This window comes from Peromyscus californicus, unplaced genomic scaffold, assembly GCF_007827085.1.
Source record: "Peromyscus californicus insignis strain IS unplaced genomic scaffold, ASM782708v3 Scaffold_11__1_contigs__length_118956290, whole genome shotgun sequence".
Classification (NCBI taxonomy): domain Eukaryota; kingdom Metazoa; phylum Chordata; class Mammalia; order Rodentia; family Cricetidae; genus Peromyscus; species Peromyscus californicus.
Window position 1 is genome coordinate 86,916,616 of NW_026294402.1, and position 16,192 is coordinate 86,932,807.

Sequence of the window (16,192 nt, forward strand, 5' to 3'; positions counted from 1 at the left end):
AGCCCTGGCCGCCGCTTCGCTCGTCCGCTCCGTGCGCTCTGGCTCCGCGTTAGTCCGTTCCGTCCTCTCCGCCCGCTTCGGCGTCCGCGCACTCAGCGCGACCCGCGCAGCCCGCTCGCCGCTGCCGCCGCCCCGGGCCCGGGTCCGGCCCAGCGCTCTCCGGGGTCTCCGCGTCTCGCGAGAAGTCGCCGCCGCAGGCCTCGGGCTCCCGGGCGCAGGGGCGAATGGGGGGCGGTGGAGCGAGGCCCGGCCGGCTGCTGCCGGTGCTCGCCCTGCTCTCCTGGGGGGCAGGCCTGGGCGTGGCGGAGGAGACGCCCTCGCGCATCCCTGCAGGTGAGCTCCGCACGCCGGCTTCCACGGGCGGGTCTGGCGGGCACTGGGCATCTTTCCTTTCCGCCCCGGGACCTACCCGCGGGGGCTCCATGCTTTCGGATGGACGGTGACTGTCTTTGCAGCGCCCCGGGAAGCACCCGCCATCCTGCCACTGCCCCTAAACCGCGCTCGGGACCAGGCTGCGGGCGGACCCACTGCGCGCCCACCCACTCCTCCTGGTCCACTTTGGGACGCAGAGTCAGGCGTCCCCGAGCTCTGGCCCTGGCCGGTGTTCGGAAGCTGAACTAAAACTAGTAGTTGGAGGCAAGATCGTGTGAACAAAACTTTCTGGGTTCAGCCAGAGGAGAGCCCCGCCGCCTATTTGTCTAAACAGGACTTGCTGCGCTTTATCGCGCAGGGGAGTTCTTTCAGCGGTTTCCACTTTGGGGCCCTGGGCTCAACTCCCTGGAACTGAGCCTTGGGTTTAAATGACCTGATGTACCGTTAGTGGGTGGATGCGATAATTTTGCCTTCTTCAGTAACTAGTTGGATCCTTTTCTGCTGGAATCTAAGCCCACGAGCAAGCATTTCTACCTCGGGATTCCAGTTCAGAGGGTGACATTTGGCACAAGTTCAGCTGGTCTGTGTACCCATCGTTTTGTCTTCCTCTTCGGGCAATTCATGAAACTTAAGCGCTTAACAGCCTCTAGTTCTGTGGAACACTGCTTGCTTTGTTGGCTGCAGAAATGTGTGCCTTTATTCTATCAGTCACAGGGAAATCTGAACCCGTATGATTATTCTGAATTTGAGCTAAATTTAATCACACATCAAAAGCATTTCTTTTAGCATAACACATGAGAACCACACAAATAAATGCAAATAGAGACATAAAGTGTAAAAACTTACCTTGAAAATTTTCTTTGTTAAAACACCCAAATAAGATAAGTAAAAGTACCCTCGAGGACTTGCTAATTTCAGAGTTTGGCTCCAGAATTCTTTGTGTTTTATGCCACTCGGATGCCACCTCTCACTCTCACCTCTGTAAAAAACAGAGGATATCCGTGCCAGGCTGCTACCTTTAAATTTGTCGTCAAAAAGCAACTCCTTCCCTGTGCAAACTTTTAAGTTTCCTGGAATCAGATGTTAAATGTTTTATGGATTGTCACATCAGAGGAAGGGAATTTCAGATACGAATGTTTCCCATGTAAAATCCAGGGTTGACATCTGAGACTTGGTGTCTGTGGTAGGTGGGCACAGAGTTCAGTTATGAGCTAAAGGTTGGAAATGTTAGTGTGTACTAATGGAGCCAGCAGAGCAGTAACCAGTCTGGTTACATACAAAGGTAGATGGTCTTACATGTTCTGTGATAAGCTAATAAGTGCAGAAGATACGTTGTTTGGTAATTTGCTCAGATTTATCAGCTGTGGTTAATTTTTATCCCTGAGGTAGTACACCTGAAAATTACTACATAAATATGGAAATAATCTCCTAAGGTGTAAGTTGTCTAGATTAGTAGGTCTTCAGGAAGAGTACCAATCACCTCTGACCCCATTATTTGTCAGTGTGTCCCAGCTAGTCAGTAAAAAAGTGTATTCAGAGCTGGCGAGATGGTTGGGTTGGTAAAGTACTTGTCCTGAAAGTGTGAGGGTCTGAGTTTGGATCCCCAGGTCCACTTTACGGTTGGGCGTGGCGGCCTGTGCCTGTAATCTCATTGAAGGTGAGATCATAGGCAGATCCGTGAAGCTGACAGGCTGGCCAGCTAGTGTAGTCTGCCTGGTGAAGATACACACTAATGAGAGACCCTGTGTCAAACAAAAGGTGTCTGTTACCTGAGGAATGACTCCCGAGATTGTCTTCATACCTTCACAAGGCACAGCCTCCCACACAGAAGGAGCGGACTCTTTCAGCATTTCTTGGCTCTATCAATAGTTTGGGCCATACTCCTTTGCTCCTGGTGGCTGTCCTATGCATTACAATATTACCTGTGTCCTTGACCTCTGCCCACTAGTTGCCCATAGCACTCAGCTCTGGATGTGAGAACAAAAGAAATCTTCTAAACAGCAAAAGGTCAGTCTCCTGAAAGGCAAACGGTCCATGCTGGAGAATCTGTGCAAGATAAATAGGTGTCCCAGAGGCAGCATGGCATAATGGTATCGGGAGGAGAGTTGCTCCTCCTCTGCCCTTCCATTTATTTTTGAGAGTTTTTCTGGAACTCCTGGACTCCTGTGATCCTCTCACATCAGCCTCCTGAGTAGCTGGGACTACAGGTCTTCACCCCTTGCCTGGCAGGATTTTTTTGGAAAGCAATTTTTTCTAAGAAATTTCCACTTTTATAGTGAATGTGCTTTTGGAATAAGTTTCCTGCTTTGGGATGTGTGCTCAACAGCTGGGAATGTCCTACTTGTTACAGCACCTGAAAGGTCTGCTGCCCTGAGTGCCTTTTGGCCGCCCCTGTATTCCAGACCAAGAGAGCAATGTAGACAAGATCTCAATGAAAAGCATCATTTGTACTCATTTGTCCTTGAAACGTTTGTCAGAATTCTCTCTGTTGCAGCTTTCCCAGGCGGAGCGCTTCAGTCCAGTTCATGTGTCGATGTTTCTTTCTGTACTCCATGCCTTCTAGATGAGAGGAGGGGAGTGAGTTCCTGCCAAGTCTTTGCAGTCTGGGTGCTAGACCTGGATCCAGACTGGTGTGTGCCTTTAGAGGCACCTTGACTGTTTCCTGAACTAAATTGGGCAAAGACCAAGTTTGAAGCAAAATCGAAGGAAATGGTTTCAGACATTTCGGTTAAGACTAGTATTTTTCAATGATGCCCATTTATAAGCTCTTTAACTTGCTATGGTGCGTTCGAGGAAGACAGAAAAGGCTTGTTCCTATCTGCTGATGCAAACCAGCAATTTCCAGGGTGGAGGGAGGAAAGCCAGTCCCTGGAGAGGCTGTGGGGAGGGAAGGAGGGAAACTCCTCTGTACTTCCTCTGTCTGTCTGTCTGTCTTCTCTGTAGTTCTCCCAGGCAGTCTAGGACATAGGAAATTCCTCTCCTGGCTGTCTTTCATTTTTGTTTTTCTTTCATTTATAACTTTTTAATATGGTTGGTTTATGCAGCTCAAACCTGTTTTGCTTTGTGTTTATGATTTAATGACTTATAGATTACATTCTTTAGAATGCAGGCCTGGCCCCTTTTACCACAAAGAGATTCACCATTTATTTTGTTAAGCTGAAGGTCTCCTTTAAGAGTTATGAAAAGTAGTATGCAGCCAGTGAGGTTAGTAGCTGCTTTTTTTTTTTTTTTCCAGGCCTTCACCTAACCTGGACGAGCGTTTTTTCTCCCTCAGGTACCCTTGCTACCGAGACTGAGCACTGTAACCGTGTCCTGTCAGCCAGGACCTTGTTTCCAAGTCACTGTTGGCGGGTCTTCTCCACAGCTCGTGTTTTCTCCCGATTTCTCTTATAAAAGGTGGTGCAGACGGTGTTCCTCTCGGGTGCTTGTGTGCCACAGTCCGTTATAGGGCCAGAATTGAGATTTGAGATGGTCTACACCTCCCACAAGGCCACTGGGGAGCAATAAGAGAGTGTGTACCCTTTCTCCAGGCTGTTTCTGTTTCTCCATGCCCTTCCTGCCTTCATTATCGCTCTGTTGGGTACAGGGAAAGAAAATAGCAGCTGAGCTTCAGTGGCTTAGAGAGAGAGGGATGTTTAATAGGAAAAGCATGCTGTTCGTAGGTTATGTCCATACTGGTATATGTGCAAGACTGAAGACCAATTTGCCCCTCAGCCAAGGGATAGACTACCAACCATAGGCCAAATCTGTAAGGTGAAACCTGGCTATGTGTTTTTGTATAACCTTCCAGCAAACAGACTTCACATTGTCGGATGGATGGAAAAGATCAGAAGGAAAGTAGTATATCATGGCATGTGAAAACTTTATGAACTAGAGGCTGTATTGGCTGCAGTCACATTCATGTGCTGGCACATTGTCTGTGGTGGTATTAGTGTTCCCAGGCAGAGCTGAGTAGTTTCACACAGATGGAATTGAGTACGAAGTCTAAAGTGTTCTCCGTCTTGCCCTGTGCTGGTCCTTGCCGTAGGAGATGACATTCTCATTGAAGCTGTAACACATGTTGATTGCTCCTCTCTTGGAAAGAGCCACATTTGGGACAGTAGCAGCTGGCTCTGGGCATGGCAGAGGCCTGGTTTTCATTTTAGATGTTGCTAGTGATTTCTGCAGTTTTTGAAATACAACACTTGAATCTTAACTAGATATATACTTTGGTGTAAATACTGTTTATGAGTCAAAGACCAAACAACTTTACTTTGGCCAGATGGGAAGGAGATGCATTTTTCTTTTCTTTAGGGTTATTTGTATTCTAGAAATTTATTTAAGGACCTTGGTGATTCACTTTGGCTTAGTTCTTTGAGTGAAATAATTAGTACATTTGTCATTCAGAATTTTTAGTCTCCTGTAACTGTAACAGTAAATCAGGCTAACAGAGAAGGTGGTATATTTTCAAGTGACTTGAACTGTTTTGTGTGTGTATTTTACTTTTTTTTTTTTTCTCTGTGAACACACTATGCAGGAGTGATTTCCAAAGCTATTGAGATTGTAGTTAGCCCCAAATAGTTACTCGGAGTAGTAGAATGTGGACAGTGTCACTGTGCTGAAAGCTTGGTTTGTTAGGCAATTGCTGACATTGCTGACATTCAGTGGAGCTGTTAAGTTATTACCCTGCTAACCGGGTCACAAGGATACTTTTTATACTGCAACACTTCATGATTTCAAAATGTAACTTCAGATAAGTTACCGTTTATGCAAAAAATGTGGTTTAAACTTAAAAGACAGTAACTTCATGTAAGTTTTAATATTTTTCATTCAGGATAACCACTTAGATTGGAGATATGTTATTTTCATGCAGACGAGTAGATTTCCTTTCTATAACATTATGAATATCCTTATTTTAAAAATTCATTCAAGCCAGAGCAATTATGCACTTATCTGTGCGACTTATGACTTGCAGCCGTTTCTTCAAAATAGCAGGAGTGTTGCATTCCTGTTACCATAGGAGTTTTCTTAGACTTCTTGAAGGAGAGGTGATTACGTGCAGAGGGACCTATGGGGAGTCAGTTTGTTAGTCCTGTATAGTACTTCTACACAGCTACCAGAACTTTTCCTTAATGTCTAGTCTGTTGCCCAGCCAGTGAAATGTCTCTATAAGGAGGCCATGGGCAGTCTTTACTCATCATTTCCAGAGTGGCCAACACTGAAATCCTCCCTTTCCCTGCTCTTTTTGATTGCCACTTCTCAAAAAATACCGGCGTCTTTGCCAGTTTCTGAGTGACAGGGAGACTCCCCGCAATGCCAGGACAGGGAGAGCCCTTGCCCTGGAGTGGCCTTCCCTTCTGCCTGTGGATTTCTGTTCCTGAAGGGCAGCTGTACAGAAGAGTCTTCGCCAGAGATGAAAACAGACCAACCAACCACCACATTTCAAGCTTTTATGAAACCTACAGAACATGATTGTCACTATCAACAGTCCCAGCGATGATTTTCAGTTAACATACAGTCATATGTGGGCCCAAATGTGGGCTTGTGAGGAGGTGTTTCTGTGAAACTAGGGTGGGAGTTTCTTAAGTAGGCCAGACTTAAAATTGCATCTCATTTGTTGTATTGATGATTTATTGATTTTAGTATTGCTTAACTTATTGTTGGATGCATAAGCCATCTATTTATTATGTTAACTTACTTTGGGCTTATTTGCTTTAGGGTTGCCTGTCAAATGTTGCTGAGGACTCCTCTACCTGCTGTTCAGTTTTAAGGTTTCTTCAAAAAGCAGTGTGAAAGAGGCTTTTCATTTGATTTCACTATTATGTTATGTTCCACACAGACAGGTGAAGGTTTTTTTTTTGTTTTTTTTTGTTTTGTTTTGTTTTTGTTTTAAGTAAATGAGCTTTCAAATATGTGATTTTTGTGTTTTGAAGAGGAGGGCCTATGTAGCTCAGCCTGGCTTCAAACAAAATCCTCCTGCCTCAGCCTCTGGGGTTGTGGTATGAACCATCACATCCACCTCAGCACAGACAGTTCTTACGCTCTTACCTTCACTGTCCCAGACACTCAGATGCACATGAGATATTAAATATGGGCTAGGTCACAAACCCTCTCACAGGAGGCCGCTGCTGCCACCCCATTTTCTCATCCCCATTCTGGAACTGCCAGGGAGGGCTGACAGGCAAGTGCTGCTTCTTAGATCCCCACAGATAAAGACTCCACTCCCACTGGTCTCCCCTACACAGCTCTCCTACAAGCTAATTCCTCTCTTTACATTTACAGATAACTTGGACTGCAGGGGTATTGCAGACAACAAAACTACCTCATGACATCCAACTCTAGCCATTGTCACACAGATGACCCTTATCCGGGACTGCCCCAGGGACCTTACACACATTTCCCTCAGAAATGCAAGCAAGGATTTCCCTGAGTCTAACTGGGTGATGTCAGCTGACCTTGGACCTACTTTCTTGGGTACAACACCTCCCCTCTCCCAATTTTCTCACCAGGGACCTTGAAATAACCAACTCTGCTGTTTCTAAGCCGGTTGAAACTTCCCTTTCACCCCAGAGTCCAGTCCTGTTCTCCAATAAACTCTTTGCCTGACAATTGGTCCTACTTGTTACCTGTTGGGTACCTTTCTTTCCTGTGACTGAACAGTGCACACAGCATGGTTGACTCTCCTGCAGGCTTAGCGATAAATGGAAGAAGTGCGTGTATCCAAGCATTCACTAAGTTCCTGATGCTGGAGCATCATTGGTTGGTAGGGGACACACCCAGAAGCCACCCTTCTTTCTAGAGTCCAGGCCAACTGACTTTGGTTTAGTTGGCTTGGAGCCATAGTTTATATAGGGTTTTAGGGTGCTCAGTACTTAATACCTGTTGCACAGAGGAGAGCCAGTTATTAGGTACTTTTCCTTTTTTTACGGTCACATCTCACTTAGTAAACTGCTGGTCCTCTTGCCTCTGTCTCCTTGATGCTGGGATTACAGTCCTGTGTCACCATGCATGCCTCCTCTTTTTGGTGATCTAGATCGAGTCTCAGACAGTTCCTCAAGCATTCAAAAACTCTCCTTGGTTGTATAAGTATGGTAAACACCAGCAGCTATTTTGTTTTGAAAAATTCTGCAGATAGAGAATTTAAATCACTATCTTTGAAAACCCAAATGACCTGGCTAACCCACTCTCCCAGGAAGTCTTGCAAGCCCTTGTGCCCAGAGCCGAATGGTTGTTTGTTTGGGATTTTCCAGTCCTGCCCAAGCCAGCTCTGAGGCCTCTTGTCTTCAGAGGTCCCAGCTCCCATTCCAGCCATGCTGGTATTTCCTGGCTGCCAGCTGGCACTGTGGCTGTGACCAGAATGGGCTGCTCATCCAGGCCCTACTAATTCCTGCCGGCCACTTCTAGAGGACAGTTCTCTTTTTCTTCTTAGTTTAGTTTAGACAAGGTTGGAATTTTTTAAACAGTGACTTTACTAGGTAACCAAGGGCAAAACCAAACCAAACCCGAATCTGGAAAATCACCAAAGCAAAGAAATGAACAGACCCATGTAGCAGACAGAGTTCTCAGTGTTTTCTGACCTCGGCGTCCTTAGAACCTCATGCTCCTGGCACACTCCTGGGTTCTGGAAACTCCTGCCTAAACTTTTGTTTAGTTACTTCTTTATCTCCTAGTTTTCCCCAGCACAGTATTTCACAGACAGATGTTTTCCAAGGCAGGAGTCTGTGACTGACATTCAAGGTAGACAAGAGCTCATGGATGGTCAGATTTGTAACCTCTTGGCCACATGTTAGCATAACCCTACCCATTTAGCATTCCGTTTTCTTCACTAGGAGGAAGATTTTGTGCTTTTATTCATTTACTTATTTATTGTACATGTATGGGTCCCCTTTTTCTTTACTAGTTCTTTGAGAGTTTTGAGTCTGTACATGTTTTGATCATATTCACCTCCTCCACCAAATCTTCCCAGGTGAACCCCCTTCCCTACCCACCCAGCTGTGTCCTTTTTAAAAAACCCTTCAAGGCAGGTTTGCGCTGTCTAAACATTCTTGGATGTGTGGTCTTCCAGTGGAGCTGGTAAACCAACTCGTATTGCTGAAATTCTAGGTTTTGAGTAGTGATTTGCAGTGGCTTTTGTGATTCTATGGTTTACTGCTAATTTAAGTAGCTAAACTATTTTTCCCCTAATAATATTCTCTGTTGGTAGATAACAGTACCACTGTTCTCATTGTTTAATACTCTAGGTATGATAGTATGTCAGGGCTCAAATATTTATTCAATGACTTGTTTTGTGCTTTGTGTGGAGGGAAGGAAAAAATAACACAAACAAACCCACCATAGATCCAGTTCTTTTGTACACTGCAATTGTAGGAATCATGATAGGAAATAATTCATATGTAAAGCTGTAGAAATCAAAGAGCCTTTAGGATGAATCATGGGGAAGAGAGCAGACAGCCGGCGCCAGGAGGCAGGGATCTGAGAGCCCTTCATTCTGCATCCTGAGTCCCCACGCCCCCCAGCAAACTTGATCTGCAGTGTATGATCTTTCCGTCCCTGATACTTGATACTTCTTGAATTCTAAATGTAGGATGAGTGGCAGAAACCAAGTACTGCCAGAATCAGAAAAGAGGCCTTGGGAAACTTAACTATTATTTTATTAGGCCAAGGAGAACAGAGATACACAGTGGTCTTGTATTTTGAAATTTGTGTTTGCTCTTAGTTATTGTGTCTCACATGGGATTTGACTGAAACTTGATGTGGCTTTTTTCTTAATGAACTTTTGATTTAGAGGTAAGATAATAATGCCAACAATAACTAGAATTAAATTTACATTTTAAAATGCTCCAAATGTTTCATGAGAGAGGAAAACAGTCTAGTGTTTATATGAAGCTATTTCTGTCTTCTCAGAGGAATCCGAGATTCTAGTACATTTAAATATTGTAAAGCTTTTTAAAAAAGAACTGTATATTCTGTTGCTTCCTTCCTATTTGAAATGTATAAATTAACAAAGATGATGCTGGTAACCATGGAGTGGTTAAAAGTCAGCCTGTGTAGTGTATACTATTTAAAAATTGACGCTCTTCAGTTTGTTACTGAAATAGATTTGTCCTGTAGTTTTAAAATATGGCATTTAGTGAGCTAGAATCAGACGTTCAAAAGAAATCACTTTATTGAAGAAAAGTGCAGGAGTGTGTGCATGCTTGTGTGTGTGTGTGTGTGTGTGTGTGTGTGTGTGTGTGTGTGTGTGTGTGTGTGTTTGTGCTTGCCTGTGTGCCTGTGCCCCCGAGTGTACGTGCCTGCTCGCATGTGCTGTTAGCTGCAGAGATCCCCCTGAAGCCTTTGGAATGGAGTGACCCTGGGCATGCCTTCTCTGACCTGTTGCTGGATTGCTGTCTCAGCAGTATTTGTTCTTCCTGTTTGCACCTCCAGAGCCGAATGCTATCTAGTGAGTGGTACAATCTTACTGATAATCCTAGGCGGATTCCTTTTTCTTTTCTTTCTTTTTCTGGGACTATTTTATGTACTGTTTCCAAAAGGACCACACCAACCTCTCACAGTTAGAGACCAAACTTAGGGTTTTGCTCTTGCTAGGCAAGCGCTCTACCAGTGAACTAAACTCCCAACTCTCCAAGATGACTTTAGGTAAATGAAAGGGAGAAGTTCACACAGGACAACTGGAAAGAACAAGTGTACATTTTGAAAAAGCAAAATTACTTTTGTTGCGATACTCTAAAATTGCAAAAGCATCCGTCTTGAGTACTGGGGAATTAACCGTGATTTGTTGAGTAAGCAGATAAACCTTAGTAATTATTTGTCCCAGTATATTAAAGAAACATCTAATATATTAAAATGATAAACTCTTTTGTGTATAGGTGTGCATGCACATTTACACATGTGTGCGTACACATGAATATGGGTACACATGAGCATGTATATATATGTGTGTGTGAAAGGCAGAGATTGAGGCTGGGTATCATCCTCGGTCCCTCTGCACTTTATTCATTGAGATCTCTCCCTAAACCCAGTGCTCCAGTACTTTAGCCAGTTAGCTTGCCCCTAAGATTTCCTTGTCTTCCTTTAAGATTATTATTAAAGTAAATTTAATTTTTTCCTTGGATCATATAAATATAATCTTGGAATTACTAACACACCATATGTACTCAGTTTTTAATATGGATGCTGAGTATCTAAATTCTGGTCCTCAAGTTTGGGGGCAAGCACTTTATCTATTGAGCCATCTCCCCAGCCACCAGTTAACTCATCTTTATATTTCTAAGTATTGCATATTTGATGTTCTTATGTTCTTCAAGTGCAAGCATTTTCCCCTACAGGGTGTCAGTCCTAAATAGCTAAGCTCATCATGTAAATCAGTTAATGGCTCAGTTATCAGACTAAGGTGTTTGTGTGGCTTATGATGATGTAGGTGGGATTAGATGCTCCTGGCTGAAGTATGAGTGTTTTAAAACATGCACCAGCTAAGAAAAAGCCATCGCTGATAATGCGTTTTCTTTCTTATAACTAGGCTTGAATTCTGTGTGAGCAGCTCGGTGTTAAGAGTGCTTGCTTATCATGTTCAAGGACCTGTGTTCAATCCCTAATACTGAAAATGAAAGGAAACAAATTCTTCATAGGTGTACGTGCATTTTTCTCAGTAGTCATAATCACCCACATGTGAATTAATTGAAGAGTATATTTGAGTTTTAGAAAAACCTTTTGAAAAATACTCATGTGGAGAGGTGATAGAGGAGAGGCAGAGAAATTGCTGTCAAGTGTGGAAGAAAATTACAAAGTATGTGATCTGAAAGGGTACAGACAATTAATAAAAATGTTAATCAGAATCCATTGATAGGCACTGGCATTGGAGGTATTTTGATTACTAAGTAGAACCTTTAATTCTGTCCAAAGTAGAAATACGTTTTGAACAGTTTCACTGTAGGAGTTTATCTAGGTTATGCTAATTGATGCCATGGCATTTTATATGGACCATATTGGAGGGACTGTCCAGCTGTTCTTGCTAGACCATCATGCATTCAGCTTGTGGTTTCCTGTGAGTGTACTCTGGCAGTACACACACACATACACACACACACACACACACACACACACACACACACACACACACACACACACTTGCAGGAAATCAGCTGGCTTCTCCATCATTAGCAGAGATGGAGAAGTGTAGATATTATCAACTGTACATGGATGTTCCATGAACAGGGTGCTGATTCACATGTCTCTTGTTACTTCTGATGAATTGAATTGTTAAGTCTGCTCTGCTGTGAATGACCTGAATAGCTGTATTAATTCCACTTTCATTCTGTTTAACATTACAATAAGTTTAAGGATGGCATTACTTTCTTTTGAAATACTAAGAGAAATGTAGAAGGAATAGAGAAGAGTGTGCTTGCTTTCTGAGAACAGCCAGAGAAGGTTAAACATGGAACTCTGATAGATGCCAAACTGCCAGTTAAAAGTAGCTATGATGTTGCCTCTGATACTGGGATACATGATGCATTTGAAAGCCAAAGGCTTACAAACTGCTTACATAGTAACTGTGAAAGATAGATGATGTGGAAACAATGTATAGGGCAATAGTTAAGAGGATAAAGCCTTTGAATGAAAACAGATACTTAAGGTATCACACATTAGCAGATTATCCTCCGCACAAGCTTCTTATCCTCTCTGAATTATAGTAGTTCTCTAATAGTAATGTTGTTACCTAGGCAATTATTTGAATATTAAATATGATAATACCTGTAAAAGAAGCATGCCTACAAATAGAAATTGCCCAATTTGTGCTATTACATTTGTGCAATTTTAAGAAGTATAAATCTAGTTAGCATTTTTAAGGTGGAACCTAAAATAGTGGAATTACTCTTATGTTCAGATAATGGGAGAAATACAGGATTTCGGTGGGTTTTAACAGCTGAGTTGTAAAGACAGTATTTTCCTAGGGACTTAAAGGAAACAAATGATAAATCATACAGTGTAGATACTGTCTTTTTGATGATTCTGATTACATACTCAATTTCAAAACTTAAATATTTCCTCATTCTTCTGATGTATTTTTTTTTCTTTCTAAGCCCAGATTTCCTTGGAAACTGTGATCATGAATCTATGATTCACCTGTCCCCTCCTGAGTCCCCCAGACTCCTCTGATTAGTCCAGGTACTCAGACACGTTCCAGCCTCTCCCTTGTCACCTCTGCTTTTCTAGTCTTTGGTAGAAGTGTATGCACCAGTTATTAAAGGGCTCAGGCCAGTAAGGGCCTTAAATACATCATCTGAAGCTATGACTCTCTGAATTCATCTTTGCTGCTGTTTCTCAGAAATCCCCTCTCCAGGAGGTCTGCTAGATCAGATCCATTTTCTCTGTTCCTGAACGCCCCTCACAGCTTTCTCCACTGTACTCTAGGCTGCAGAGTCAAATCTCTCCTGCTTATGGGATTTCAGAAAAGTCAAATCGTGTTAGGTTTTTCAGAATCAGGGAATTTTACCTGAAATCCATTTTTCTTCTCTTGGTGGGAAGAGAGAGAAGAAAGTGGGGAGAGGAGGAGAAGGGGAGGTAGAGAAGGGGAGGAGGGAGAGAGGGACAGGCAGTTAGGCAGGAACACAGACAGATTGACAGACTGACAGAGACACCCTAGAATTTCCCACAGGACACAGGGCTGCAAGGGGATTTGCGGGGGAGGGATGCCGTGCACTGCTGTTCCATGCCTTCACTCTTTGACACTTTGTGTCCCTGCACTGGGCACAGGTCATAGAAAGATAACCATAATGTTGCAGAATATTCACTTACACTATGTTATGATGTGTCACTGTGATTGGTTTAATAAAGAACTGAATGGCCAATAGCTAGACAGGAAGAGCTTAGGCGAGACTTCTGGGGACAGATAGAGATCAGGGAAGAAGAAAGGCAGAGTCGCCAGCCAGATGTTGAAGAAGCAAGATGGGCAGTACAGAGTAAAGGTAACTGAGCCACGTCATAGAACGCAGATTAAAAGACATGGGTTAATTTAAGTTATAAGAGCTACTTAGAAACAAGCCTAAGCTATAGGTTGAGCTTTCATAATAAGTCTGTGTGGTTTTTTTTTTGGTTTTTTTTTGGGTGTGTGTGTGTGTGTGTGTGTGTGTGTGAGAGAGAGAGAGAGAGAGAGAGAGAGAGAGAGAGAGAGAGAGAGAGAGAGAGAGAGAGAGAGAGAGAGCTGGTGGCCCAAAGAAAAATCTGGCTACACCATAATGCTTCTTACTGTGCTGCTCTTGACCTCTCTCAAGCCCAGTGGCTCTGGAGCAGAAGACATTCTCCTTATGGATATTTGATAATGTATGTAGATGCTCTGTTACTAGGTGCTGCTGCAGTCTTGTGGATAGACATTGGTGAGTGGGTGAGTGGATGGGGGTATGCTTCAAGGTACAGCATGGTTCCCAAGGAAGAATTACCTGCTCTGATTGGCAGTTCTGCTGAGTTTAAGGAAAGACTCATTATCTTAGCTCATTCCTGATTATACTGCCTGCATCCTGTACGTCTCATGACTCTGAGTATATCCATATTCCCTCAGTATTCACAGTGGATTCTTAGTTGTCAGCCACATCTACTTTTACCTATACTCACTTTGGGTCATATTTCCAGGGCCCTGGTTTTTAAAATCCTACTTAGCAATTCTGTTAGTACATCCATGGAACAATTTTTGATGGCATTTTATCACACTATTCTATAAAAATTATTTTACTAGAAGTGGAAGCCTTCTTAGAAAAAGAGTATTTTACTATATTCTCCCTGGGGCCCTTCATCCAACATAGGAAAGCGGATGTAGAGGAGTCTTAGGAATAGTCTGGGTTTCCTCAGCACTCCCTGCCACCCTGACCTCCTGCAGCGTCCTGGGCCTGATACATGATCAGTTACTGGATATGCAGAAAGCTTTTTTTTACATTCTTTTTGGTTGAATCAGTGTTTTAATCTGAGCTAGACTTTTATGGGTATGAGGACAGAAACAGGACCTCCTGGTATTGGTTCTGCTATCTCTGCAGCCCAAGCCTCTGGAAGCCTTTTGACTGCCAGCTCTACTCACGGTGGGCAGGACGTAGTGCCATAAATGAGAAAATGGGAGGAGGGCTGCCACTGGTCAGCACTCCATTAAATTTCTAGTTTTATATTTTAAAATCTGTATTTTGTATCTCAAACACAGGGGCTATAAGAACTCATTAAGTGCAGTGTCCTGGTTAGTTTTGTCAGCTTGACAGGCCTGGGAAGAGGAAACCTCAGTTGCAGGATTGCCTATATCAGATTGGCCCGGGGGCATTTTCTTTATTGCTAATTGATGTAGAAGGACCTGACTCTTTGTGGGTGGGGCCATCCCTCAGCTGGTGGACCTGGGCTATAGGAGAAAGGGAGCCGAGCAAGCCAGAGGAAGCCAGCCTGTAGGCGATGCTTCTCTTTGGTCTCTACTTCAGTTCTTGCCTGCAGATTTCTGCCCTGGCTTCCCTCAATGATGGACTAAAATAGACTCTTTCCTCCCCAAGTTGCTACTGGTGAGTGTATTACCACAGCAACAGAAAAGCAAACTAGAACAAGCTTATATGATTATTGGAAGGGCTAGAAGAGCAGGCTTTGCATCAAGTCTCTAGCAGTTACTCCCAGAACATCAAAGGGTTCTGACCAAGTAGAAGCTGGTGCGTCTGTTCCATTGGGACTTCAGGAGGATTCCCATCTGCGCCCTTCATAAATCTGGATTCTGCTGCCTTAAATACGACCGAGGCATTAGGAAGCATCCCCAGTAGCTCTGCACCATGAGATTGGTGCTGATGTCTGGATTCTAGAATGCAGAATTAACTTCTGCCTCCGCCTGTGTCTATCTCTGTCTTTCTTGCTGACTTCTCCTGCCTCCCTCAGTGCCCACCATGAGAGGCAGACCCTGGAATTCTGGTGGGTGATCCTCCATATATTTTTGGCTCTATTTGTTAACAAAGACGTGGCTGAAGGTAGGAGGGAGGAAGCTGGTAGTGTCAGATCTGCTACAGCGTAGCTGATGGACTGTTGTTTTCTCAGAGTGCAAAGGTTTGGGTTTTGATATTTGAACTTTCTGTGGATTTTTTCAGTGATTACACTCTCTCGTAGCATGAAAAGTAATTCTGTGACTTTAGAATTGCATAGATGTCTATTTGACAATAGAGATCCAGGTATAGGCAACAGAACATATCCACCGTGGAACTCTGCACAGAACTTTGACAATCCAATTTATTAAGTTTTGAGATGAACAATTCATGGAGAAAGTCATGGGAAAAATGAAAGAAAACTGAAAAGGAAGTAAGTCATGGAGATTACGTGTTCCCTCATTCCCCCTTCTTTAATGATCATGGATCATAGTTTAGGACAGGGAGAGTGTAGCACAGCTTATCTCTAATTGCGGTTATACAATATTTGATTTTCAGCTGTTTATTTAAGTGTCTACTGTGTCCATTTTACAGAGTAGCTTTTGTTAGCTTTTAGTAAATACTTAGCAACTCCAGTTGCTTTCCTGAGGAGAGACCAGGGCTTACTCAAGAACTTGAGAAGGATCCAGAGATAACAGAAAAATTCTGCCTCATTGAGGAAGGAGGGACTTGACTCGGCCTCCAAGTGCTCACGAAACTGAAAGTACTAAAGCGAACAGCCTTTTGAAATGCACTGCCTTGCTAGCCAGCAAGAGCAGCAACAGCAGCAGCAGCAGCACACCAGAACTGCTTGGTGTTGTCTCACGGTTGCTAAGTAGCCCTGAGCAGCCTCTCCCTGTCCCTGTCCTCGGCTTCTGATAACTATGATTCTATCTCAAGGTCTAAGAGATCGGTTTGCTTAGATCCCATGTACG

The 16,192-nt window shown here is 43.6% G+C and overlaps 1 protein-coding gene across 3 annotated transcripts in view; it reads left to right on the forward strand.

Annotated features, from left to right (window-relative positions):
* The first annotated feature begins 73 nt into the window (after nt 1-73).
* The window catches only part of Plod2 (procollagen-lysine,2-oxoglutarate 5-dioxygenase 2), a 75,799-nt gene continuing 59,680 nt past the window's right edge, over nt 74-16,192 (forward strand). The window contains exon 1 of one of the 3 annotated variants that reach the window (XM_052716867.1): nt 74-333. In XM_052716867.1, coding sequence (XP_052572827.1) covers nt 225-333 — 109 coding nt within the window. In that variant the 5' untranslated portion in view covers nt 74-224. Of the gene's footprint in view, nt 334-14,991; nt 15,271-16,192 lie in introns of those variants that run through there. The other 2 variants (XM_052716875.1, XM_052716883.1) reach the window with 2 other exon arrangements.